This window comes from Passer domesticus, chromosome W (assembly GCF_036417665.1).
Source record: "Passer domesticus isolate bPasDom1 chromosome W, bPasDom1.hap1, whole genome shotgun sequence".
Taxonomy (NCBI): Eukaryota; Metazoa; Chordata; class Aves; order Passeriformes; family Passeridae; genus Passer; species Passer domesticus.
The window spans coordinates 3,115,899-3,143,745 of NC_087511.1; the positions used below are offsets into that span (position 1 = coordinate 3,115,899).

The following is a 27,847-nucleotide window of genomic DNA, read 5'->3' on the forward strand; positions in this document are numbered from 1 at the left end:
ATCACCTAATAGGAATAGATATAACTTAACTACTCCACAGAGATTCATAGTATTTACAAAGTAAAAAAAAAATAAAATATAGAATTTGTAAGAAAATATGACCTGGGGTGGGGAAGGAATTTATGTGCTTGATGGATTTGTTTTTGTTTGTTTGCCTTTTTTATTAAAAAAACAAAACTAAACTTTTTGTAAGTGAACCATTAATTCACATATGATATAACAATGTGCTACATATTGACTCACACATATGATGCATTAGCTAGTAAAGCTTCCATCCTTAACTAATAATTTTCAGAGTCATGTTTTTTTGCTAACTGTACACAATCCTTTGCATATTCTGTAACTGCTATATAATAGAGCTGTGCCATTTCAGGATAACAAAACTCAGGAAATCCAGCTAATCTCAGCTGAAATGTGATACACTGCAAGAATTCTAATTTCTCCCAAAGGAGAAAAGTATCTTTTCAAAGGTATTATTTTCATTTGTATCCCCATTTCAAATCAGAGAAGCTGCCTGAATGTAGTGGGTTTGCATGGTAAAGATTTGGTAGTGTGAGGGCGACAGGTGGTTTCTGTGAGAAGCTACCAGAAGCTTCCTCCATGTCCAACAGAGCCAATCCTTGGTAGCTCCGAGGACAGACGTGATACTGGCCAAGGCTGGGCCAATTAGAAATGGTGGTAACACCTCCGTGATAACATATTTAAAAAAAGGAAAAAAACCAAAACGTTGCGGTGCAGTTGTAATTGTGGCTAGAGAAGAGTAGGGTGAGAATATGTCAAAGGAACAACTCTGCAGACACCAAGGTCAGTGGAGAAGGACAGGAAGGTTCCAGGCACCAGAGCTGAGACTGCAGCCTGTGGTGAAGACCATGGTGAAGCAGGCTGTTCCCCTGCAGCCCATGGAGATCTATGGGGATGCCTAGATCTACCTGTAGCCTTTGGAGGAGACCCACACTGGAGCAAGTGGATGCCTGGGAAGAGGCTGTGACCTTGTGGGAGGCCTGTGGAGAGAGGACCCCATGCCTGAGAAGCCTGTTCTTGAAGGACTGCACCTCATGGAAAAGTGACGAACATTGCAGCAGTATTAGGAGGACCATTGCCCATGTAATGGACTCACATTGCAGCAGTTCACAAAGATTTGTCGCTTGTGAGATGGACTTATGTTGGGAGAAATTAATGAAGAACTGTTTCCCATTGGAAGGACTGCATGCTGGAGCAGGGGAAGGACTCTTCTCCCTGAGCAGTGGGAAAAACAATGTGTGATGGACTGACCATAACCCCCATTCCCTGTCTCTCTGCACCATTGTGGTAGGAGGTAGAGCTGGAAGGAGAGAGAGGTGGGGGGAAGGTGTTTTTAAGGTTTTCTTTTACTTCTCATTATCCTTCTCTGATTTTGTTAGCAATAAATTCAATTATTATGTCTTATTTGAGCCTGTTTTGCCCATAATGGTATTTGATGAGTCATCTCTCCTGGTCCTTATGTCAACCCATGAACCCTTCATTATATTTTCTCTCCCCTGTCCAGCTGTGGAGGGGAGGCATAGAGAGGTGAGTGCCTGGCATCCAGCCAGCATCAAATCAACTGAAAGCATATAAAAGCAAAACCTTCCCTCTAAAATACTTAATTTTATTAGTGAAATGGTAGCAAGGACAAGTATGCAAAGAATTTATTTGCTCTATGCTACTTATACATCATAAATAAGACAGTTTTAAGACACAGTCCTTCACAGTCTTTCTATAAGCATACAGATTTGTCGTTATTTGATCAAAATAAGCTGTTTACCAATCAACAGCATGTGGCTTAAACATCACAAAAATGAGTGTCTATACTTTACATGGTAAAGCATTTTCTATAGTCTTAAATGTACACAGTCTCAAGAACATAAAATCCTATTAAAAAAGTGGTTAAGCATCTTATAATCAAACTGGGTTATTTTACATTCCCTGTAATATGCTTTTCTTTTTCATTTTTGTGGTAAGAATCACTTATGCAAAGGAAAATGAAAACAAATTGAAAGCAAATAGTCAATATGGTATTATTTTGTTTTAATTGAAGGAAATAACTTCCCATGAAGTAAGGCAAGTAATTTGATTGTATTGTTTTAAAAATAATCTACTTGATTTTAGGTATAAATTTTAAAAGTATGACTCTTAAGAAATCTCACAATGATGAAACTGATTAAATTAATTCAGAGGGTACAAGCCATGTTACAGAATCACAGAATGCACTAGGTTGGAAAATACCTTTGAGATCATCAAGTCTAACCTATGACCTAACCCAACAGCTCCTCATCAACAAAACCATGGCACTGATTGCCATGTCCTGTCTTTTTTTAAACATGTACAGGGACAGTGACTCCACCACCTCCCCAGGCAGATGACTCCAGTGTGCAATCACTCCTTCAGTAAAGAATTTTTTTTCTAACGTCTAACTTAAACTTCCCTTGGCACAGCTTAAGACTGTGTCCTCTTGTTCTGTCAGTGGTTGCCTGGGAGAAGAGACTGACCCCCACTTGACTACAGCCACCTTTCAGGTAATTGTAGAGAGATAAGGTTTCCCCTGAGCCTCCTTTTTTGACAGGCTAAACAACCCCAGCTCCCTTAGCCATTCTTCATAGGGCTTGTGTTCCAAGCCCTTCACCAGCCTCGTTACCCTCCTCTGGATGTGCTCAAGCATCTCAGCATCCTTCCTAAACTTAGGGGCCTAGAACCGGACACAGTACTCAAGGTACTCAAGTACTCAGTGGTTTAGCTTGACAAAAATATTTGGGTTGTCATTCTCTTCTTACATGTTTTTTCTTTAAAGAATGGAAAAAAGAATCTCTACTGTATAACTCCTGTGTAAATTAGAACATTTTCCAAAATTATTTATCCTCTCAGCTTTGCATATGATTCCTTGTTTATCACCCAACAGGTGTCAGAGATGACGATGGAGAGGTAACTATTAAGGCCATCCAAATGTAGATTAAATGTCTAAAGGACTGTCTTTGATGCAGGTGATCAGAAAATGCTTTGTATTCAGCTACTGCTTTTGTACGGTGGTGGTACCCGAAATGCTTTCACCTATAAATCTCTTCTAGTAATAAAAAAAAAAAAAAAAAGCAAAAATGGAGTTTTAGTATTTTAACAAGGGAATCAAAAATCCTTTTGAGAAATAACTTGCTTTCTTGTCTACAGTATTGTGGTGGCAAATAGCAATAGAAATAATGTAAGATTTAGCTGAAAATAAGTAATAGCACAAACATTTCTGGAAAATACCACATTATTTTAAGAAGGCACTAAAGCTTCTGCTTGTGTTCCCATAGTTTTTTAAACAAGTAAGAAAAAAAAAAATTCATAATGGCACCTGTACTATTTGCAGCTGAACAGACACACTGCCGTACTATTCAAAACAAAGCTGTAAGTTACCATAATATCATATAAATGTGCTTACTTTTGGGAGGACAAAAATAAACAAAAATCCAAAACAACCCTGAAATAACCCAGTAAGCTAACCTGTTATCTATAACATAGCCACGTTCTTTTTTGGAACAGAAAAGTATCATGCATTGTCCAAGTACTTTAAAAGAAATAATTATTTTAAGCATAACAGTAAGAAATTGTTTTAAATAAAATCCAACAATCTCAAGAAGCAAATGAAAAACAATCTAGTCAGTGGGCATTTAACATAAGAGCCATAAAACTCTGTTTATGTTTAAAAATAATTTTAATTTATAACAGAAGAAAATGTGTACATTTATGCACCATTTTGAAGCACATCAAACAGTACACATTGAAGGTTTGGTAGATTTTTAACCTTAAAAATAAGTCAATACAAAATTCATGAACAAGCAGAACTTTAAACAATCTTCAATACATATATTCAGCTTTTTTTTGATAGTACAGGTTTATATCTTTCAGTTTCTACTTATTCGTAACAGAAAATGGCAAAACTTAAATCATTTTACAAGTACAGCTATCATGGAGATCCATGGATTTTCAGACGTGAATAGTTCTTATGTCATCTGCCTTTTCAGGGTATAACTACTGGTCTGTGCTCTCTTGCTTTACAGCAAGAAATTGACAAAACTGTTACTAGAATTGGGAGAGCTACTAGTACTATCACCATGTTCAGGTTGATTACATTGATATTTTCTTCCTTGTTCTGGGAAATAAAAAGTTTCATATTTCATCCCTTAGTTGAGTTAGTGGTCCATTTTTTTGCTTTAAACCTCTTCCATTTTAATTGAATGGTTTTCGTTATTTGGTCGACAGTTCCCATTCTGTTGTAGTTGGACTTCACCAATCCTTTCTGTATCTCTATTGCCTACTTCCTTGTCAGTTTCTGAATTCTGATCCTCTTCAGTGTGATCTTTGTCCTACCAAAGATAAAATTATTAAAAAAAAATTTTTCTTAGCATTACAAGATATGACTTGCAACCAATTACTGATATTTTGATTGCCTCAATTTTTACACGCCTTGTTTCAGCAATTTTCAGAATACAAGTGTCAGGGGTTTTAAAAATTTTTAAATTAAAACATTTTTTAAAGTTGTTTTTTTTTTTTTTGTAATTAGCTGAAGTTAGGCACTCATAATAACCTGTCACCCAAGAAATCATTGCCATAAAGTGATTTGTCTTTATGATCAATATTCGCATAATACAGAACAAGCTGTATTATAGCAACTATGAGAAAAAGCTCCAGAAATCAGGACTTCAACATATTTTAAAAGTAAAACAGAATTACAATTTTTCTTTTATATTTTTTGTCAGGTAACTGATACATTTTAAGAGTTATTGGGCAAGACAATTACTTAAGCATGTGGACAGAGCCACCTAAATCAGCTGTTTTATAACAGTTGAATAATTCTGAGTACTACAAATAATCTTTAGAAGCATTCTGGGTTTTAAATGATAAATTAAACATTTGAAGATGTTCCTTTTCTTAATCACACCACCTTCTATTTTGCAAGGGAAAAATCCCATACTACTCTTTCCTCAAATCTTCAGTTTTATTCCTGCAGAGTCAAATATGCAGTCCAGGACCAAAGCAACCAGGGAGAGGTTGAACTGCAGAATGAAAGTTTATTAAAAATCTTTTCAGATCAAAAGCCTGTGCTGGTTTTGGCTGGGATAGAGCTAATTTTCTTCATAGGAATTAAAAGATGGGGGAAGGGGGGGGGGGGGGGGGGAAATTCTGACTTCCCAAGTAAGTGCTACACATGATGGGGCCCTGCTCTCCTGGAGATGGCTGAATACCTGCCTGCCCATGGGAAGGAGTGAATGAATTCCTTGTTTTGCTTTGCTTGTGTGTGCAGCATTTGCTTTCCCTATTAAACTGCCTTAATCTCAACCTACGAGTTGTCTCCCTTTTAGTCTTCTGATTTTCTCCCTCATTCCATCAGGGAGGAGTTGGTGAGAGAGCAACTGTGTGGTGCTTAGTTGTTGGTCAGGGTTAAACCACGACAGGCAAACTAACCCTGAACCCTGACGCTTAGTTATACAATCTCCTTTATGCCTGCCTATACAGATAGGCAGCCAGTCAACTCCTAACATATGACAGAGAACAGAAAAGAGAGTGAAACCAAAACAAAGTGTTTCAGTAACCTATTCACACAAGCTCCATCAAGTGGCAATACTTTGATAAAGAAAACGGGGGAAAAGAAGGGTGGAGAAAAGAAGGGTGAGGGAAAGAAAGATGAAGAAGGGAGGAAATTCCAATAGTTGTTCCACTTGTAGCACTCCACTGTTTATCACCTGGTCACACAGCTTACCTTCAAAGTAGTGGTGCTTTTGTCAGATTTCTCCTTTCCCTCTTTTACTTTACTAATTTTTTTCTTGAAGTATTCCCTTTCTTTTCTTTCATTATTTGTATCTCTTTCTCTTTTTTTCTCTTTCTTGTTTCTGTTTAAGAAAATTTTTACTCAAATCAGAATTTGATCCCACAGCAACAAATGTACTACCAATGCATACTCTGACTGTACTGTACAGTAAATTGTACAAGAACTATGAATGTTGGTATCCTAGTTTGCTTTCTTTCAGAAAGGTTCAGTCACTTTCAAACATAACAAATATCCCTTCACAAAGACACGTGAAGAGAGCGAAAGAATGCATGTGTTCAGTATACACGGTATTTGCAAAGAGCTAACAGATTAAAAACTCTCCAGTTGAAAGCATACCAAAGCATACCAAAGCATATCAAATCCATAAAGGGCTTTTTGGTCTGTTTTAACTTAGAACTGAATCATACTGACCAATTAAAATTATCTGAGATAACTAATGAAAAGGCAGTAAATCAATGAAAATACTTCCTAAATTCTTTTCAATATATTTATCTGCATCCACTTTCGAGTGTTCTGCTTACTGAAAAATAGACCTTTTCCTTAGAAATGAAAATTACTAAAGAGTTTTTTCCAAACTAAAAAACCAAAAACCAGAAGAAACACAAATTGAGTTAGCTTATTTCCTAACAGTGATCTCTATATCACATTTCATTAAAAAAAAAATACTACAACTTTTTCCTTCTTTACTGCTCATTAACTTTTATGTTTACAGAAAACTGACCTTATCGGAGAAGGAGTTTGTGAAGACTTTTTTTTGGTCGTTTTAGGAGACTTGGAGAGACTTCTACTCTTTCTTTTACGTCTTTCTCTGGAGGACCAAGAAATTTAAGATCACCAAAGAAGAAAAATAATAAACTCAGCAACTGGATAAAACCAGAACCCTCTTAAAACGATCTGACAGAACGAAATATATATTCCTGAATGTAACATTATCTATGACCAATAATATATGAACCATATAAACAAAAAAAAAATTATGTTTCAGTTTGATAGGAAAGGAGACAATGGAAGTGAGAAGTAGGAAAAAAAGTTGTGCCCTTCCTTTCAGATTTTAGTTTTATGCTTATCCTTACATGCTTGTACTTATATGTGATAACAATGGAAACACACTGTATTCACTAATCTTGTACTAAGTTTCTTCAGTCAGGAAAATAATACAATTGAATGAAAAAACAAATTAAGACAAAAGGTGTAAACTTGAGCAATACACACTTCAAAAATTAACATTGCAAGCTTAAGATCACTGGAATTCCAGTTCAGCATGACTGACATTTAATTCTTGAATACATAAGCTAGCATTCATATTGGTTTAGTAGCAAGCAGTACAAAATGAATCTCAAGCTGTTGTCAAAATCAAAATAAAAATGTTAATATCAATTGTTTTCCTAGCAGTCCATGCTCAGCAAACCTATGCATTATTCTATAACACACTAAAGAGCTCTTAGTATTTTACAAAACAGCTGTTTTATACAGATGTAAGAAATTTGATGAAGTTGCTGTTATGGAGTCTGATCTCAAATAGAACATTAAACAACTGGTTGCAAACATACTGAGGCACATGTTAAAATAAAGTAAAAATTGATCAAGTAAAAGCTTCATTTAACATAAACATACTACCTATCTGTCAAAGATGACTCTTTCCTATCACCTCTTCATAGGGCAGGAAAAGCAGACAGGAAGAACCAACAAAGACAACAGGGAAGTTAAAAACTAATTGTCAGGGCATTTTAAGACACAACACAAAAGTTATACTTATGTGTACCAGCTTTTGCAATTCCCACTGCTTTTCTTTAATATTTAGGAAGGCCAAGAAAACAACAGTTATTAGATAAATTACAAAAGCATAAATTAAGATATACCTAGTATCACTATTTGGATTCATACTCTGATGGTATCACCTAGCTTGATCTCCTGATGCTGCACAGGACAAAAGTTCATAAATAATTTTTTCAGCAAGTTCTTAAGTTTGATTAAGTTTTTGGTAAACAAAGATATAAAGTGGCCTCAAAATCATGGAAAGAACCTCCACAATCATTGATCAGCTGTTCACTGGTTAACATGCACCTCATTTTGAACATCCTTACATTTATCATCACCATTTTTCAAATGGGGACACTGGAAATTAATATATTGTTCTGAGTGTTCCCACTTGGTCTACATTGAGTAAATCCCCTTTATTTTGTTTTCCTGCATACATATCTGTGAGCAACCAAGTAAGCACCCTAGAAATTATGTTTCAACTAGAAACCATTTATTCATTAAATCTAATTTTCTGTTTCTGCTTTTCATATTTCAATTTGAAGAACTACAGCCGTGTCTGACACCATTCCTACCTCTATGTTGCATTTGTCTATAAAAAGAGTTTTGTGTGCCTATTTTTATTCACACTCTTAAGGAACACTAATACGGCAAAATTTAAGGAAAAATAGTTTGAAAAATTTGATACTGATTTTGTGACTCTAAATCATACACAGATTCTTGTCTCAAAGGAAAAATTCCACAGGGTAATGACATGAGCCAACTTCCTGTTGATTTAAATAAAGATCACTAGAAATCACTCCAAGATTTGCCTTAGACCAACATCAGGTCTAGCAGTGCTATACTTTTTTGAATTCTGAGACAGACAGAACCTTTGAGGTAGAGACATTTCACACCACATGTCTCCAACTAGCAGTACTTGGAAGAATGGTGGTAGTGTGGAACAAGACCCCCTCTATCCACTCTCGTGAGTGTTGAGTAATATATTCTGTGCAAGTAGCTCAGTATGCAGCTGCAGTGCGAGCTACAGATTAAACTCTGGGTGGTAGAAAATAGCGAGACCCCCAGGAAGAGGCTGTGAACTGGCACTGACCTTTTGCACAACAAAGGGCACAGGGACCTGTAGCACCAGCCAGGTGATCGGACACTCAGAGACACAGCAGGAGCTGAGGACTCAGCAGGAAGACCCCAGACTATTGTGCAGATAGACTGGAAGGATATAAAAGCCCAGGGATTCAGTTGTTCAGGGTTCCTCCTTGAAGGCAACAGCTTGAGCTGTTTCTGTTACTGCACCATGAATAAATTAAGGCATCAGATGTCTGAGACTGCTATGGGAAACCTGGGGTTGAGCCAGTAACAAAATCATATGAGAGTGGGGTGTGCAAAAAAACACAATAAACTTGCTTATCAGCAACCTGGACAAAGGGACAGAATGTACCCTCAGTAAGTTTGCTGATAATACTAAACTGGGGGGAGTGGCTGATACACGTGAAGGCTGTGTTGCCATTCATCAGGACCTTGATAGGCTGGAGAGTTAGGCAGACAGAAACCTAATGAGGTTCAACAAGAGTAAGTGTAGGGTCCTGCACCTGGAGAGGACCAGTATAGGCTGGGGCTGACCTACTAGAGAGCAGCTCTGTGGAGAAGGACCTGGAAGTCTTGGTGGATGACAAGTTGACCATGAGCCAGCAGTGTGCCCTTGTGGCCAGGAGGGTCAATGGTATGCTGGGGTGCATTGGGAACAGTGTGGTCAGCAGGTCAAGGGAGGTGATCCTCCCCCTCTATTTGGCCCTACTGAGGTCACATCTGGAGTTGTGTGTCCAGTTCTGGGCTCCTCAGTACAAGAAAGACAAGGAGTTACTGGAGAGGGTTCAGTGGAGGTACACTAAGATGATGGGGGGGGGGGGTCTGGAGCATCTTTCTTATGCAGAAACACTGTGGGAGATGGGCCTCTTTAGTCTAGGGAAAAGAAGACTCAGAGAGGATATCATCACTACATATAAATATCTCAAAGGTGGTTGACAAGAGAATGGTGCCAGACTCTTTTCAGTGGTGCCCAGTGATAGAACCAGGAGCAATGGCCATGAACTAAACCACAAATAGTTCCATCTCAACATGAGGAAGAAGTTCTTTGTTGTGGGTGGCAGAGCACTGGAACAGGTTGCCCAGGGAGGTTGTGGATTCTCCCTCTCAGGAGATATTCAAAACTCACCTGGACACATTTATGTGTAACCTGCTCTAGGTGACACTGTGTTCCAGCGCAGTCTAGATCAATTCACAGCAGATTGTGGTGCTGTGTTTCCACCCCTGGGGCAGTTGGTTCAAGGTGTATTGGATTTCCCTCCAAGTGAAAGCAAACTGTGGCCTGCACTCTGCTGCCAAAGGGATTGAGAAAAATGCATTAGTGATATCAGTTGTGTCACCATTTGGTTGCTTTTGATTCCAGCTCATATTGAAGTTCCAACATGTCTGGAACGGCAGCACTCAGAGGTGGTGTGACTTCATTCAGGCCACGATACTCTACTATCAGCCTCCATTCCCCATTAGACTTTCACACTGGCCATATGGGGCTGTTAATGGGTGAGTGGGTCCTGCTGATCACTCCTTGGCTCTGGGTGGGAGTTTAAGAGTCTCGGTTGGTGCAATATTGCTGCTGATGCACTGTCCTGGTAGCAATTGGTATTTGCTGGTCTTCAACCTGCAGCAATCCCATGATGAAGGGATCTTTGGAGACGTCAGGCAGGGTGGATAACTTTGATTTTTCTGTATTCACAGCTACACCAAAAGCCCATCAATACCCTTTTGGATCCTTGAAGTACCTTCTCCTGAGGTAGTTGATGCCAAAGATACAAGGCGCCTCAGGGCCAGTCACAATTATATGCTTTTCCCATTTGTCCCGTTAAACTCATCTCAGCCTCTAATACAGGCAACTCCTGGCCTCCCCCTGTCACTCCAGAGATGCAGATGGATTCTGCACTCTTCTGCCTTGATGGCATTAGTGTGCATTGTGCACCGGTATCTTCTAAAGCTTTATACTTCTGGGGATCTGATGTGCCAGGACATTAAATACACACAGTCCAGTATACCCGGTCATCCCTTTCCTCCTCCTGGCTGAAAGCAGGGACCCTCTGTTCCTGGTCAGAGTATTCACCGTCTGACCTTTGGGATGCCAGATCAGAAGTGTCCTCACCATGGTTAATGGAAGTGATTTCAGTTCTTTTATGTCTGGGAGATCGCTGATTGCCTTCTTGTCTTTCTGCAGCAATGACACGGAGTCATTTTGGATGACCCTTTCTTAACAGCTCTCTTCCCTCTCAGTTCACAGACATGGCCTTCCAGCTTAAAGGTGGGTTCACCATCCTACTTCCTCATGCCCTCCCTCTGGTCACACAGAAAGAACTAGAGTTCACCACATCGCCTGAGTTTGGGACTTCCCTCTGACCAGAGCAGGAGAGGACAGATCTCTTGGGCTGCCCCTAAAAGCTGGGGTGCTGGCTTGTAGGCATGAGGAAGTACCCAGTGTTTCTTCTACATTTCAGAGCCAGGAGGATGCCATCTCTACAGTTGGTGTATCCATTTGTGGATAATACAATGATACCAAGCTGCTGGAATATGATGCAGGGGAACTTTGAACCACCTTCCTCCACATGGCCATTGTGCAAGGCACATCCTCTGGATCTTTAGGGACTCTGTCACTTTTTAGATCACTATAGATGATTGCCAGCACTGCTACTTCTCTGTACTGGATACCTTTGTGTGTAGTGGTCCACTTCGCTGGGGAGCTCACAAGATCTTCCTTAAATGGATATCTTGCCCTCATGCTTGAGAGAAGCCATTTCCAGAGTCTGCAAATTGCTCCTTCCTTTCCAGTTCCTCTTTCAATTTCCCGATCCTTAGGAAGGGATCCCAGCTATTTGGCTTCATGACCTTCTAACTACTGACTGTTGGCTCCATTATCCCAGCACAAAAGCAGCCAGGCAGAAATCTGCTCACCTTGCTGGCGGCTGTAATCTTTTTGCAAGTCTCAAAGTTCTGATGAGGTCAGGGACCAAGTTGTGGAGACCCTGGGGGGCATCCCCTGGGTTGGGGGGACATAAGAAGCTTCCCTCAAAGCTGTTCGGCCCCACTGGCTCCTTTCCCTGTCCTTATGTCCCTGAGCCACTCCCTCCCTATTCCCTGATTGGCCCTCATCTTTGCACTGCCCCAAGACCAGGTTCACCCCCTACCCCCCGGGGACTGAGTAACCTAGACCATATACATGTGTGGGCTTTGGGAACTCTGAACATCTCACCGTGTGGCTGAATTAAAGATCTGTGAATATTATGCAAAGGCCTTTGTAGTTCTTTACCCTGGATTTTACTAGCAGCAATTTAGTCTGCAACACCAAGTAACTTCAGTTTCCCATTTGATTTGCCTCACTCCTTTCAATTTCTTTGTTGAAGGGCCTGCCTCTTGATCTAATCTCTCCTTTCCTACTGTTACTTCCTCTTCTTCTTCCTCCATTACTAATTGGTAGTATGGGCCTGCAACTTGCCTTGTCCATTTTTTTTGTTTTCGCTACAGGGGCAATTACTGTAGTTGCTGTAGTTTGAGTCCCTGTCTCAGCCATAGTGCCCTCAAATGCAGTTTGGATTCCTGCGTCAACTATAGTCCTGTGACAGTATTGAACAGTGGCTTGGTAGGCACAGGCCAGGCTCTAGTACAGGGCAAGAAGCTGCTGGTATTCATTGGGGTAAACAAGGCACCCTTCTATCAGTTGACAGGTCAGTTTATTAGGGTTGTTTACATGTTTGGGTGTAAAGTCCCAGGCAATGGGAGGTGATAACTACCCTAGGAACCTGACCAAATTTTTCCACAGGGCAGATTTTCAATAGCTCTTCACATAAAGGTTTTCTCTTATACCAGGATGACAGATTGCTTGAATTCCATAGTGTACCAACAGTATTAGCTAATATTATTAATAGTATTAAACAGCTTACATAAGGATGAGCAAAGACCGTGGAAGTCTGCAGTACAAAATCATTCACATCCACCCTGGGCAGGGAGAAGGAGCTGTATTCACTCATCATTGTTTGTCTTAACATGTTCCCAAACTCAGCAAAACAGTGATAAGCAGTGCAGTTGATAAACACCATGTCCTGCATAGGAGCTTACTACTTGATAACTACTATTTATCATTTACTATAGCATGCAATATATATATATATGTATAACTGCCTTTATCTTATCCTACATTTGGACGCCAAAAGGACTGTAGTGGTTTGACCTTGGCTGGGTGCCAGGTGTCCAGTAAGCTGCTCTATCACTCCCCAGTGGGACAGGGGAGAAAATAAGATGGAAAACAACTAGTAGGTTAATATAAGGCCATTTACTAAAGCAAAGGAAAAAAATAAACAAAACTTTATGCATGCATAAGGAAAGGGGAAAGTTAATCTCTACATCTCATCAGTGAGCGATGTTCAGACACTTCCCGGGAAGCAGGGCTTCAGCACGAGTAGTGGTTGCTCTGGAAGGCAAACGTAGAATAACGAATGCCCCCTGTTCCTCCTCTCTCCCTTAGCTTTTATATCTGAGCTGACGTCATATGGTATGTAATATCCCTTTGGTTAATTTGGGTCAGGTGGCCTGGTTGCGTCCCCTCCCAGGATCTTGCCCACTCCCAGCCCCTTGATGGGGGGAAGGAATGTTAGAGGGACAGTGCTTCTCAGCAGTAGCCAAAACACTGGTGTGTTATCAATACACTTCCAGCTACCAATGCTAAGCACATCACTGTGAGGGCTGCTAAGGAAAAATGAACTCTATCTCAGTCAGATCCAATACAACCTGCTTTGGCAGAAGGGTTGAACTAGATGATCTCCAGAGATCCCTCCCAACCCTAACAAGTCTGTGATTTTGTGTAGGGAGTCAAGCGGAGCATCCACAAGCATTTGTTATATCAGGTACGGAGCCACTGATCACAATGTTGCTTGGTCTGTTCACATGGTTGTGGTACCTCGGCTGTGGAAAGACTGTCCAAGACAGCAGACAGATTTGAAAGACTCGAGAGAGTTAGAGAGGAAATGTCCCATGCCCCACCAGTATGGACCAGAGTCTGCTATTGGGAGCAAGCACCCCCCTGCTTGAGAGAGAGGGTACACACCACAAGGTAACCTGTGGTTTTATCTGTGTGCCATGGAGAGGACATGAGGAAATAGGATGGAAAACCCACCTCTGTCTTAGCAGCATGTGTATGTGAGTTGAGAGGAAGGACAACCACTGCAGGAAATTCTTCAAGGATAAATGTAGCTCCAGTTTCCAGTGAGCAAGTCCTCAGACAGAATAGAAGGGATGATGTTACTTCTGATACTCTTGAACAGACCTCCAGGTCATCTTTACCATAAGTGAGCAATGAGTACTATGACCAGAATTAGAGTGGCCTTGCCTCCAGCCAGGTGGAGGAAAGTGACAATCGGATCTATTAGACTGTGAGCATCCGATGGTCTGGCACATCAGACCCACAAGAGTATAAGGCATTAGTTGACATTGGTGCACAGTGTACCCTGATGCCATCAAAATATTTAGGGGCAGAATCCATCTCTATTTCTGGGGTGACAGAGGGATCCCAACAGCTGACTGTACTGGAAGCTGAAGTGAGCTTGACACAGGGCAAATGGCAAAAACACCCCATTGTGACTGGTCCAGAGGCCCGATGCATCCTTCACACAGATTACCTGAGGAGAGGGTATTTCAAGGACCCAAAAGGGCATCACTGTGATTTTGGGATAGATGCTGTGGAGACAGTGGAAATTAAACAACTGAATACCTTGCCTAGTCTCTCATAGAACCCTTCTGCTGTGGGACTGATGAGGGTTGAAGAACAACGGGTACTGATCCCTACCACAACAGTGCACTGTCAGCAATACCACACTAACTGGGACTCCATGGCCCCTGTCCGTGAGATGAGTTGTGAACTGGAGACTCAGGAAGTTGTCAGCAAGACTTACCCTTTAATAGTCCTCTATGGCCAGTGCACAAGTCCAGTGGAGAGTGAAGACTGACAGACTATTGTGGCCTGAACGAAGTCACACCACCGCTGAGTGCTGCTGTGCCGGACATACTGGGACTTCAGTATAAACTGGAGTCCAAGGCAGCAAAGTGGTGCCACCATCAACATTACTAATGTGCTTCTCTCCATTCCTCTGGCAGCAGAGTGCAGGCCACAGTTTGCATTCACCTGGAAGGGTGTCCAGTACACCTGAAATCAATTGCCCCAGGGGTGGAAACACAGCCCTTCCATTTGCCATGGACTGATCCAGACTGCACTGGAAAAGGGTGAGGCTCCAGAACACTTGTAACACATTGATGATATCATCATGTGGGGCAACACAGCAGAAGAAGTTTTTGAGAAGGGGGGGGGAGGTATTCCAGATTCTGCTGAAGTCCAGTTTTGCCATAAAGCAGAGTAAGGACAAGGAACCTGCTCAGGAAATTCAGTTTTAACTAATAAAATGGTAAGATGGACATCATCAGACTCCAATGGATGTGGTCAACAAAATAGCAGCTCTGTTCCCACCAACCAGCAAGAAGGAAACACAAGCTTTCCTAGGCACTGTGGGTTTTTGGAGGATGCATATTCCAGAATACAGTCAGACTGTAAGTCCTCTCTACCTGCCGATAAGTTGGGTGCTGAATAGCAAGAAGCTTTTGAACAAATTAAACAGAAGATTGTTCATGCAGTAGCCCTTGGGCCAGTCAGGACAGGACAAGATGTGAAAAATGTGCTCTACACTGCATCTGGGGAGATTGGTCTTTCCTGGACCCTCTAGCAAAAAGTACACAAGAAGACTCGAGGATGACTCCTAGGGTTCTGGAGTCAAGGACACAAAGGATCCAAGGCCTGTTACACCTCAACTGAAAAAGTGATACTTATAAAGGGATTGGAGCTGCTTCAGAAGTGATTGACACTGAAGTACAGCTCCTCCTGCCACCCTGACTGCCAGTGCTAGGCTGGATGCTCAAAGGGAAAGTCCCTGCAACACATCATGCCAATGATACTACCTGGAGTAAGTGGATTGCTTTGATCACACAGTGAGCTCGAATAGGAAACCCAAATCACCCAGGGATCTTGGAAGTCATCATGAACTGGCCCAAAGGTGAAAATTTCAGACTATCATCAGAAAAGGAGAAGAAGGTAAAATGTGCAGAGGTGGCCCCACCATATAATCAGCTGCCAGAAAATGAAAAGCAATACACTCTCTTTAATGATGGTTCCTGCCATATTGCAGGCATACATTGAAAATAGAAAGCTGCCATATGGAGTCCTATGCATCGAGTCGTGGAAGCTATTGAGGGACAAGGTGGATCAAGTCAGGTTGAAGATGTGAAAGACATCCAGCTGGCGTTAGATATCACTGAATAAGAGAAATGGCCAGCATTCTACCTCTGCAGTGACTTGTGGATGGTAGGAAATTGTTGGAATGTTGGGGAACACAAGGCAGATGATGGACTTTGGACCTGGTTAACATAAGAGATTTGATAACAGGATGCCTTGGCAAAAGCAAACGGAACTTTGAAAATTAGACCTAAACTGCAGGAAGATTAAATCAGACAGGTTTACCGGAAAAAGAAAATCCTATTAAACTCTGCAAGCAAGAGATGTTTTTATATGCATAAGTTTGTGTATGTGATTTTAACCTAATCATTGTAGTACACATTACTAGTGTCCCTGAAATAGTATATAAGCGTTTGTATCCCACAATAAAATAAGATTCTGATCACTGAGTCAGTCTCCTGGTCTCTCTCCATCGCCGACAATTGGTACCTCCGTGTGAGGAAATGAACCAGTCTGACTGGTGGCAGTCGGCGAGGCCCTGGAACTGATCGTTTGGGCCTGCAATTGCCTGTTTGCTGCAACTGACAGGTGAGCCAGGGGAACTAAAGGAATGGGAAAGGAAATGCCCAAAGAGAGACACGTCTATGAAACCATGCTTGCCCTTCTGGACAAGCATGACTCCCCCATCATAAAGGAGGACCTTAAGTCACTTTTACTCCTGTCCTGGAGAATACTTTTTAAGATGTTGAAAAAGCGAGTGGCCGGATGCTGCCGGCCCCCTACCCCGCTCTGTCTTTCCTCACTCTGACTCTCCCTGCGTGCTTAAAACAGGCACCTCTGATACTGAAGAGCAGTGGCAGCCATCAACCTCGCCCCTGCCCCCGACAAAGGAGGGGAAGGCATCCTTTCTCACGGTCCTTAGCAGTTTATATCACTGACCACAGCTCTAGCAGGGAGGAGGGGGAGCCCTTCGATCCAGGGCCGATAGACTCAGGTTATGAGACTGATCCATTCCCTCCTGACCCTCATGATAACAGGATGCAACTAAAGAAAAATGCCTTTAAGGAGCAGGACCCCCAAACTTGCGGGAAATCTCGGGATTTGAAAAAGGACTGTTTGGAAAAGGGGGAGGCCAAATCCAAAACTCCCGGCATTTGCCCTTGGTGCCGTAATCAATGTCGGTCCAAGTAGGATTTTTGAAAAGCGTCTGATATCGGGAAACCGGAGCCGAAGCACGGAGCGGCACCACACGAAGACACAGATGCCACAGCTGATGCCTCAGAGGGACCACTGCAAGCCTCAGCCCAATCTCCCCAAGCAGTCTTTGCCAAACCACAGGCAGCCCTGGCCAGACCACTGTGGCTGACATATGACCGGCCACACCAGGGAGCACAGGACTAGACACATCAACTGTGATAGATTATACATATAAATTCGTACTGAGACTACAGTAACCTCGCTTAATGAAAATCCTGGCATACCAAAGGAGGGTTCTGGGAAATTCCCTCTGATGAGATTACAGCGATATGCACCAAAATCCTAGCCTGAATATTTATCTCCAGAAATGTTGATTCCAGAGGATTATTCATCTGACCAAACCCCAGCAATATGCATTTGATATGCATCATCATAAGATAAATATGTCTCCTAGAATGTATATTGCAGGAGATTTTCCTCTAACAAAGTGAATTATTTACCAGTTTTGGGGAAACTCACAGCAAGAAAGGAAAAACTACATGAATATGCTAAAAGGATAAGATCAACGATAAGAAAGCAAGAAACCCTCCCGACAACCCTTGGAGCTTGGAAATGTATAAAAAATACTTTGTTAGAGCTGTCTCGTTGTGATGCACAGGGGAGGGGAGCCAAAGTGCCCCACCTGTCTCACCTGACTCTGTTAGCCTGGTTCAGCGCCGATCTGATCTTTGCTTGTGGCCTTTTTACGATTGTATTTTAATTATTGAATAAATTCTCCTTATTAATCAAATTGGCTAGTTCATTTATAACATCAACCAATACCACAGTAATGTTACTTCATTCATCTGTTCATTTGATTACCACAGGAGTTTTTGGACCACCTGGACAGCATATACATACTTTGTTTGTTCTCCCTGGAGCTATTTACTCTAACTCATGGCATTGACCCCCCAGCCGCCCTGTGTACTCCCAGCAGGGAGCCATATAGCTCAACTCATTTTCCCAGGCATCACCCCTATCTGCACCCCCGATAACTGAACAGAGGGAGGGGGATTTTTGATTCCACAAGGGTCCCACAGATTCTATGGACACAACTTATTACATCTGAATGTCCAACTTGCCAGTGCAAAGTGACTCTGAAAGGCAGAGACACTCCTAGCAAGACTCATTGATACAAAAGCTGACATGACTGTTATCTCAAAAGGCCAATAGCCCAGTGAGTGGCCATTAATGACTGTGCCTCAGGTACTCCCTGGAAGCCTGCAAAGCCAACACTCAGTGCAAATAACAGGGCCTGATGGGCAGATCACCACAGTTAAACTTCTTGTGCTGTCTGTCCCCCTGGTTTTGTGAGAGAGGGATGTATTAACACAGTGGAGAATTATTATGAATTCAGATTTTGTACAGGAGTCATTAAGGACACTCCACACCCCCACAGTGGTCCCTGACTGAAGTGCCCCAGGCGCTTTAAAGCATTGGAAGGAGTAGCCCAGCTATCAAAAGCCACAGTTCATACAGATCTAAAGCCCTGAGGGACACCTAGCCTTAGTCAAATTTCCAGTTACTTGTCTTTTTTTTAAACAATGTATTTTGTTGTGAATTTTTTAGTACAGCTATTTAGTACTATGTAACTAAATATTTTTTGTTCTAGCCTTCAATGTTTATATCCCATTACTCTTATTAAGCCAAACTTAAATCTATCCTACAAGCAGTCTTTAAAGTTGCTACAGAGGGTGTGGCCCCACCTGGCACCAGCCAGTGTTGAGATTTACCTTCTAACTTGTGAATTCTGATTTTTAACAAGATTGTTACTAGAAAAATTCAAAGGTGTTGGTATAGACGTGGTGTCTTTTTACATATTAGTAACATAGCAAAACGACATACCTCACTGAGAGTAATTAGATAAGTCATAAATTCAAGATTCTTTAGCTCACATTCCCGACAAACCTTAAACTTTATCTGCAGTGATTTTTTGAGACATCACTATCATATTTATTAAGTGCTTGCATTTTACTCCATGGTTCTAACAAAGTAATTTTATTGTAAAGATTTCAGTACAATTGTTTACTTGCATCTTCTTTATTTTGATGTTTAACTGTTATATGACAAATTTTCAGTAACCTTTTGTAATAATCGAGTTTAAATAAGTTAATTATTGTTAAAATGGATTTTTATTTAGTCTCAGTGATGTTAACTTTAAGTTCTTTTAAAAATACTTTATTAAAGTTTTAGTAAAGTTGATTTTATTTTGTTGAAGTATACCTGTTTGAGTTATAAGATATAATTTCTTTGCTATACAAGTAAATAACATAAAGCCTGAATGAATTTTTCTCAAAATTTGCTCATTTAAATGACAAGATACAGCTTTTTTGCTATAGAAATAAGAACAGTTTTTGCTATTTTTTATAAGTAGTATTGAAGAATGAGTCTCCATATTATAACTGCAATTAGTTATGAGTTATTTAATGCTTTCTTTTACTTTTTTGCTTTAATGTCTATTTTTTTTAAGGTTGCAGAGTTAAAACCAGTTGAACCAGTTGAACCAGTTGCTGTTGAATTGAAGGTTAGCTTCATGTTGCAGTCACCTATTGTTAAGAGTTCTTCTTGAATTACCTGTTAATGGTTGGTGATAAGCCATTGTCCCCCCTGCTGCTTGCTAGGGAGTGACACCAAACCCTGCAGGTAGCAGGGGAAGGGTGTGACATCAGAGCTGGTATGCAGATGAGAATGCATTTCAACAGATTTTGCAATTTTCCAGGAAAAAAAAAACTTAAACCAGCGAGCCAGCATGGAATTAAGAGACCTAAGTGATGTCTAAAGGTGAGGAACTTAGTCCAGTATCTGTTAAGATCCTTTTTACTTTTTACTTCTCACCCTAACCTGAAAAGATGTTAACTAGAGAGAGGACCTGAAATGTTAGACTGAAAAAGTGGAATCTCCTAATCTCTCGTGAGGACGGAAGCCCCAGCTCTGCCTGCACACCAGTGGACACAGCTGCATCATCCTCCTCCTCCGTGCCACTTCTGGGAGCAGCGGCAGCGTGGGCACGACCCATCGTTTTCTCCCCACTTGAGCTGATTCTTTTTAATAAAGGCATTAAAAAGGAAAAAAATCTCCTGCCCAATTTATTTCATCATTTATGTCTAAGAAAATATAACCTCAATTTCTAAAGACAATTTCTACTAATATATTAAGTAACCCTAATTATGCTGATGGTTTAATGATGTGAATTCACTGACTTTCTATAACAAGCATTACTTTATTCATTTGCTATTTGTCTATGATACCATTGACTAACAATAAATGAGAAAACCAGCTACTTTACCAACCTTCACTTATTGTTGTATAGCTATTTATAAGACATATATTATTTTTCTAACTACTATTACTAAGAGGTTTCTAAAATATATTAAAAAGACTCTTCCAGTTAAAAGCCTGGACCCTGGCCAAGTCCTGGCCTTAACTAGTAGAGAAAATTTTCTGCACCAAAATTATATTCAAGTAATTTTGACTCACCAAATTTGGACCTATAACAGCTAAACCTCCTTTTGAAGTGAACTTAGAAATCTTACCCGGGAATGATTTTCAAAGCCCTCACTTTAAAAAATAAAGCTAGCCAATTACTACAGACTCCAAGTAATAGTACAGTATTAAAGAAATTAATAAGGCATTGTTTTAAATCATCATTTTATTTTTCATGTGCTACTAATTGTATCTATTATCTGATTTATTTTTACTTAGTATAAGTTTATTGTTATATTACATATTGTTTTGCTTTGATGTTACCTTCATGTTCATAATGAGAAACACACATGTTATTAAAAAACAAAAAAATTAGGGGGGAATATAGCCCCTCCAGAATTTTACACTAATATTTACACTAAAATTTTTTTAAAGCAAACCAAATCCTATTAAATTGGATCCCTTACCCCCCTGAAACACCCTTGGTGGAACCCCAAGAATTAGAATTCCTGGGTTCTGTGAAATTGGATTTTTGTGTTAATTTTAAATATATGGGAAGAAATCAGTCTAAAGCTTGAGATGTTTCTCCCTATCACCCCATGTATAAGAATCAAACCTTTTGGTACAATTACACTTCTGGCAGCCTTTCTAAATCCAGTAATGCAGATGCCATCAGGAATGTTTTTAGTTTATAAAAATCAAGCCTGAGCCTTTTTGTGGATGGAGTTTTTAATTAAAATATTCTTTTTAGGATAGGTATGTATGTGGTAATTCTGATAATAATTGTATTAATCATGATAGCTTTCAATGTGTGCAGAGATTAATTAATAGGGCCATTAATTAATAAGGCCATTTGGTCAAAAGGAAAGGGGGAGATGTTGGAATGTTGGGGGACACAAGACAGATGATGGACTTTGGACCTGGTTAACATAAGAGATTTGATAACAGGATGCCTTGGCAAAAGCAAACAGAACTTTGAAAATTAGACCTAAACTGCAAGAAGATTAAATCAGGTTTACCGGAAAAAGAAAATCCCATTAAACTCTGCAAGCAAGAGATGTTGTTATATGTATAAGTTTGTGTATGTGATTTTAACCTAATCATTGTAGTACACATTACTAGTGTCCCTGAAATAGTATATAAGCGTTTGTATCCCACAATAAAATCATATTCTGATCACTGAGTCAGTCTCCCTGTCTCTCTCCATCACCGACAGGAAATGTTCTGTGGGAGTGGCTGGATCAATGGAAAAAGACCAATTGTCAGCAAAGAGGTAAACCCATCTGGGCTGCAGAACTGTGCTAAGACAGTGCTGCCTGGATAGAGCAGTAAACGTACATCAAATAGATGCACACATACCCAAGAGTAAGGCTATGGAAGAACATTGCAACAATGGACAGGTGGATCAGGCTGCCAAGATTAAAGCATCTCAGGTGGATCTGGACTGGCAGCATAAAGGTGAATTATTTCTGGCTTGATGGGTCCATAATACCTCAGGTCATCAGGGAAAAGATGCAACATACAGATGAACTTGTGACTGAGGGGTGGACTTAACCATGGACACTACCTCCCAGGTTATCCATAACTATGAAACATGAGCTGTGATCAAGCAGGCCAAGCAGGTAAAGCCCCTGGTGGACAATGGTCAAAATATAAATATGGGAAATATGGGGAGGCCTGGCAGATTGATTACATCACACTCCCACAGACCCATCAAGGCAAGCACTACATGCTTACAATGGTGGAAATAGCCATTGGATGGCTGGAGACGTACCCTATGCCTTACACCACTGCCCATAACACTATCTTGGACCTTGAAAAGCAAGTCCTGTGGTGACATGGCACCTCAGATAGAATTGAGTCAGATGACGGGACTCATTTGAAAAATAGCCTCATAGACACCTTGGTCAGAGAGTATGGTATTGAGTGGGTGTATCATATTCCCTATCGTGCACCAGCTTCTGGGAAAATTGAATGGTGCAATGGACTGTTAAAAACCACATTGAAAGCAATGGGTGATGGGACCTTCAAACATTGGGATCTACATCTAGTGAAGGCCACCTGGTTAGTTAATACCCAAGGCTCTACCAATCAAGTTGGCCCTGCCCAATCAAAACCTCCACATACTGTATAAGGGGTTAAAGTTCCTGTGGTCCATATGAGGAATGTGTTAGAGAAAACAGTTTGGATTAGTCTTGCCTCAAGCAAAGGCAAACCCATCCATGGGATTGGTTTTGCTCAAGGATCTGGGTGTACCTTGTGGGTAATGCAGAAGGATGGAGAAACATGATGTGTACCTCAAGGGGATTTGATTTTTGGATGAGAACAGTCGGTAATGTTGAATTGTATAATACTGGTTGCTGAATGACACTTCTACTGTATGCCATAACTACCATGGACAATGAGGATGGACAGCTCCAGATACACCAGTTGTGAGTTCCTGATGCAACTTGCAATCAGCCAACAGCACATCAGCCCTCCTGCCCTAGAAGACATCTAGCATGGATAGAACCCACAGTCACTGACTAAATTAATTTAACAGACATCTTGGAGGGATGGCCATTGACTATGGCAATGATATTTGTGCTTGTGCATATTTTTTAGATATTAATATATATATATATGTATGTATATAGTTAGAAGGTGAGTATATGGTATAGATTAAAGGGGTGGATAATGTCCTGGTTCCAGCCAGGATAGGGTTAATTTCTGCTGCAGCCAGGAGAGCCGCTTAGTTTATACTACCTCATTGCCAGGGGTGGGGGAAGGAGATCTCTTTTGGGGATATCATGGTGGAGGTTCCCCTATTACTGGGTTCCATGGTGAGTAATGGGAGTGATTCAGTGAATCATGTCCTCTTTCTTGTACATTGCTATTAGTACTGTTGCTGTTATTGTTAGTTTTCTTATCTCATTGATGTTTCCAGTAAACTGTTCTTATCTTGATGCATGATCTTTGCCTTTTGTGCCTTTAGTTCTCCTCTCAGCTTGGGGGAGTGAGGAAGTGGCATGTGGTTTGGAGTGTTTCAGTGTTAACACTAAATTGGGAAATACCAGTCCTAAACCATGACAGAGGGGACACAACTAGGACAGCTGGCGTGAATTGACCAAAGGGATATTTCATATCATATGATGTCAGCTCAGATATAAAAGCTAAGAAAATGGGGAAGAAGGGGGAAACATTCATTATTTACAATGTTTGCCTTTGTGGAAAGATGTCGGGATAAAATTAGAGGAAACTGAGAAGTTATATTCACATCCTGACAGAAGTTATAAACAGTATGGAAATTATAGGCTAAAATACAGTTGCCACTCCCTGGATAGAATGCGGTTGGCATGCTCAAGACCTATTCTAGGATAATTCCCAACACCCACAATCTGCAACCATAGCACCTGCTAAAGGGGATGGAATGGAGGGTGGAACCGAGTGGACACACTGCAGCCAGGCTCTGTTGAAATCCTTACAGGGAGGGGAACTCAATGGTACTTTGCAGCTGATAAACCAAGTAGCACCTGTCAACCAGGGGAGATAGGAAAAGATGTCCTGCTGCTGAGCCATCAGATGTGTTGAAATTGCTCTCCTCAGATGGTGCTTCATTATAGCCTAATTACAATATTAATGCATACCGTCATCCCACAGCTACCCACCTCCAAGGTGCCGCCACACCTCACTGGGCATGTGCTCTATATTTTTTTTACTGTATCTTTCAAAGCAAAGCAACAGAATTTTACACCAAGCAGTAATAAAGGTATGTATGACTAGAGTCACTCAAGCTCCACCTAAACATAAAGAAATAATATAAAAGTAAGTGGACAATGGGAGAAAAGTTAGGGAAGACTCCATTGTAACTGTTGGGATCAGTCAACAGGCTGAAACTGTCTTTTTCCCCATAGAGATGCCTATTGGGTAAGAACCATACTCTGCATGCTGAATACATGTAATGGGGATGGGACCCTGTCTGTGTATTGCTTTGAATATGTCTTTGCAGTCAGATACCATCACTGACAAACCTTGAACCTTAACCTGTCACAATTTTATATTAATAGTGTTATGCCATAAACTGTTAGTGTGAGTCCTTCACAGGTACTGATAGTGGATAACATACTCAAATAAAGCTGAAGACTTGCTGAGGGGTCTCCCTTATGTTGTTGGTATGCTTCCCTGACTAAGTCAGTTGAGTCACCCTCCAATCCAGTTGGACTGTTCAGTGAACGGTCCCCCTAACAGGATGCTGACAGACTGATTGGGCACAGGGGTCTCGGCTTTTCTGGGGCACTTACAGACAAATTAAATACTAAGCGTCCTCACACCAAGGGCTGAGGAAATCTCCCCTTTTAATGTGACAGACTTCCAGAGCAACTGCTACACACGCCTTGCTTCCCAGGAAGTGGCTGGATGATGTTATGGATATGATGGTAATTCGTGATAATAGAATATGATTGTTAGAATAATATAATATAAAGCCTTAAAATCACACCAGCAAAGGAGAAGGGGATTGCTTCACAGGGTGACGAAAACCACAGCTGGCAGTCAAGGAGGAGGTGTGCCATTAACATACGAAGTGAACCTAGCCTGCACAGGAGATGTGCGTTCTCGCTGGTATGAACAAGAAAATGCCCAGCGATGATGGCCCATGAAGATATTCATCTCAGACAGACGGGACCATCAAGGACATACATCCGAATGCGGGATTCCGAGAACTGAGGAGCAGATACACATCAGTTCCCGGACAAGGCTTTGTCCAGCACAGGACAAAGAATAGACACAGCATGAATATGAAGAACTCCAAGGAAGGACAAAGGGACTCCGCCGCAGGCAAGAAAAAGAGTATAAAACTCGGACTCTGCCAAGCGGCATTGGTGAACAGGGGGGATTCGGTGCGATAGAGGCCAGATCTGAGTTCACCCAGCTCCGATCCCGGGGTCGGTGCTGCCTTTGATTGTTGGAGGTCGGGACTGTATATCGGTCGTGAATAAATTTTATCTTTTTATTTTTATTAAAATTGGCTGGATCAATTTTTACCTATAACAATCATGGTGACCTTTCCTGACATGATCTGATCTGGGATTCCAGGGACCCCTCTCCCAGCCCGGGCAGCACCCCGCTGATTTCAGCGGCTGGACAGGATTGGGAAACCCAGTGGAACCAATCAGAACCATGAACTAAGGGCCAAAGCTACAATCAAAAGGATAAAAACGGGCCCAGAGCTCTCGAAAATCGGAGTAAGACCTCCGAGACCGCAGAAAATTTTTTTCACTCATAAAAACGACGTGCACAAAGAATCCACACGGGAAAAGGACTGTAAGTATCGCGTGGTTGAGTGGGGTGTGATCAAGCGTATGTGTGAGACGTGACACTGTCACGAAGCGAGTGTGGACCCCAAGATCGCAGTTCCATTCTTCCAAAAGGAAAGTGGTCAGTCAAGGGGGAAGCGGATGAAAAGTTGTTTTGCACTGTCCTGGCTTGTAAAATAAGCATGTATTCTATTTTGCCATCTGTTGGAGGTTAGGCAGTTTTTCTTATCGCTTTCAAGAACAATGACACTGCCAGGAAGATAATCTCCTGCTAATGGGCTATATAATGTCCTGGCTTGTAAAATAAGCATGTATTCTTTTTTTGCCATCTGTTGGGGGTTAGGCAGTTTTTCTTATCTCTTTCAAGAACAATGACACTGCCAGGAAGATAATCTCCTGCTAATGGGCTATATAATGTCCTGGCTTGTAAAATAAGCATGTATTCTTTTTTTGCCATCTGTTGGGGGTTAGGCAGTTTTTCTTATCTCTTTCAAGAACAATGACACTGCCAGGAAGATAATCTCCTGCTAATGGGCTATTGAATTACTCACTGTGGCTGGTAAGATTAGTTACATCATCCCATTGAGAGATGCTCCACCCAGAGGGAGGAGCCAAGCATCCCTGCCACCATAAAACAAGCATTTCTGAGACCACAGACAGCCTTCTTCGCTGGATTTCTCAGAGGAATCAGGAACCAAGGCCCAGCTGCTCCTTCGCTGCATTTTCAGAAAGGATCTACACCCTTCTGCAGATCGCCGCTCCAGGAGGAGCAGCCACCATCTGGCTGGACTACTATCAACACCCTGACTTCTCAGGGTGTCAGGTTTTTCTCACTCTGCCAGTGGTTTTTTGCTTGTGCTAAATTACATTGTTATTTAGTTGTTTTTTTTCTTCCTAGTAAAAAAACTGTTATTCCCATTCCCATATCTTTGCCTGAGAGCCCTTTTAATTCTGAAATTGTGATAATTCGGAAGGAGGGGGTTTACCTTTTCCATTTCACAGAAGGCTTTTTGCCTTCCTTCACAGACTCCTGTCTTTTCAAACCAAGACAGATTTTGGCGCCCAACGTGAGGCTCGAGGGCATTGAAAAAAAAAAGGGGATTAACAGTTCTTAGGTAGTTTAATTTTTAAGTACCACCATGTGGTCTAGTTTTCCCTGGTTTGGGTGGCATGTGGTCGCAAGTGTATACTTCCCATTTACAGGCCCTTATCTAAATATGGGTCCTATAACTAAGGCCACTGTGTCTGTTATCAAGTTTGTCCTCTGGGTGAAGGATTCATGGATCTTTAATTTCCTCTGGATGGCAGGTACATGGATTCAGAGCTATCACACACTAACTGCATGTTTTTGGAGTTACTTTAATAATGGTACCTACTGTGAGGAAATGACACGGGGGGAAACTTTCTCCCAACCTTTTAACCATCTTTTTGGGTCTGTTCCACCAGTTTTCGAAGGGTTAAGATCCACTCTGAGTGCTAATGATATCATACAATGGGTGGTGTTGCTGATATGCCCGTTATGTTTAGCACTCAGAGATAAGAGAAGATTAACCTGGATAACTACCCTGACACCTACACCAGAGACTAGGGATGCTGCTGCAGAGCCTGACACTACCCCAGAGACTGGAGATGCTACTGCTCCAGAGCCTGACCCTGCCCCACAGCCTGCCTCAGAAACAAACCACCCAGATTGGGTGAGGGTGCTGGTTAAGGAGATGCAGGAGATGCAAGAGATGCTGAAGGGGTGCATTTCACCAGCTGGTGAGAAACCCGCCCTTTGCCTTGAAGAGGGACAGTCTAATAGTACAGCTGTGGAACCCACAAATGTTACAACTGTCCAGGTTCCAGCTGAACCACAAAGGCAGTCACAGCCAGCAGCAGTTGCCCCGGTAGAAACAAGGAGGTCTAAGATGAAAGCAGAGCACCCAGATAGAGATAGGAATGGAGGAACCTCACAACCCACAGGGGAGCCAGAAGCTGCGATCATCACCGAGTCCCTGACGT

The 27,847-nt window shown here is 41.4% G+C and overlaps 1 protein-coding gene across 7 annotated transcripts in view; it reads right to left on the reverse strand.

Annotated features, from left to right (window-relative positions):
* Nucleotides 1-1,652: 1,652 nt before the first annotated feature.
* LOC135289177 (splicing regulatory glutamine/lysine-rich protein 1-like) overlaps nucleotides 1,653-27,847 on the reverse strand; it is an 87,075-nt gene continuing 60,880 nt past the window's right edge. For 4 of the 7 annotated variants that reach the window (XM_064402613.1, XM_064402610.1, XM_064402611.1 and 1 more), the window contains 4 exons: nucleotides 7,439-7,471; nucleotides 6,543-6,629; nucleotides 5,753-5,882; nucleotides 1,653-4,358 (listed from right to left, as the gene is read on the reverse strand). In XM_064402613.1, the coding sequence (XP_064258683.1) occupies nucleotides 4,206-4,358; nucleotides 5,753-5,882; nucleotides 6,543-6,629; nucleotides 7,439-7,471 (403 nt within the window). In that variant the 3' untranslated portion in view covers nucleotides 1,653-4,205. Of the gene's footprint in view, nucleotides 4,359-5,752; nucleotides 5,883-6,542; nucleotides 6,630-7,438; nucleotides 7,472-8,672; nucleotides 8,789-9,791; nucleotides 9,955-27,847 lie in introns of those variants that run through there. The other 3 variants (XR_010351971.1, XM_064402612.1, XR_010351970.1) reach the window with 3 other exon arrangements.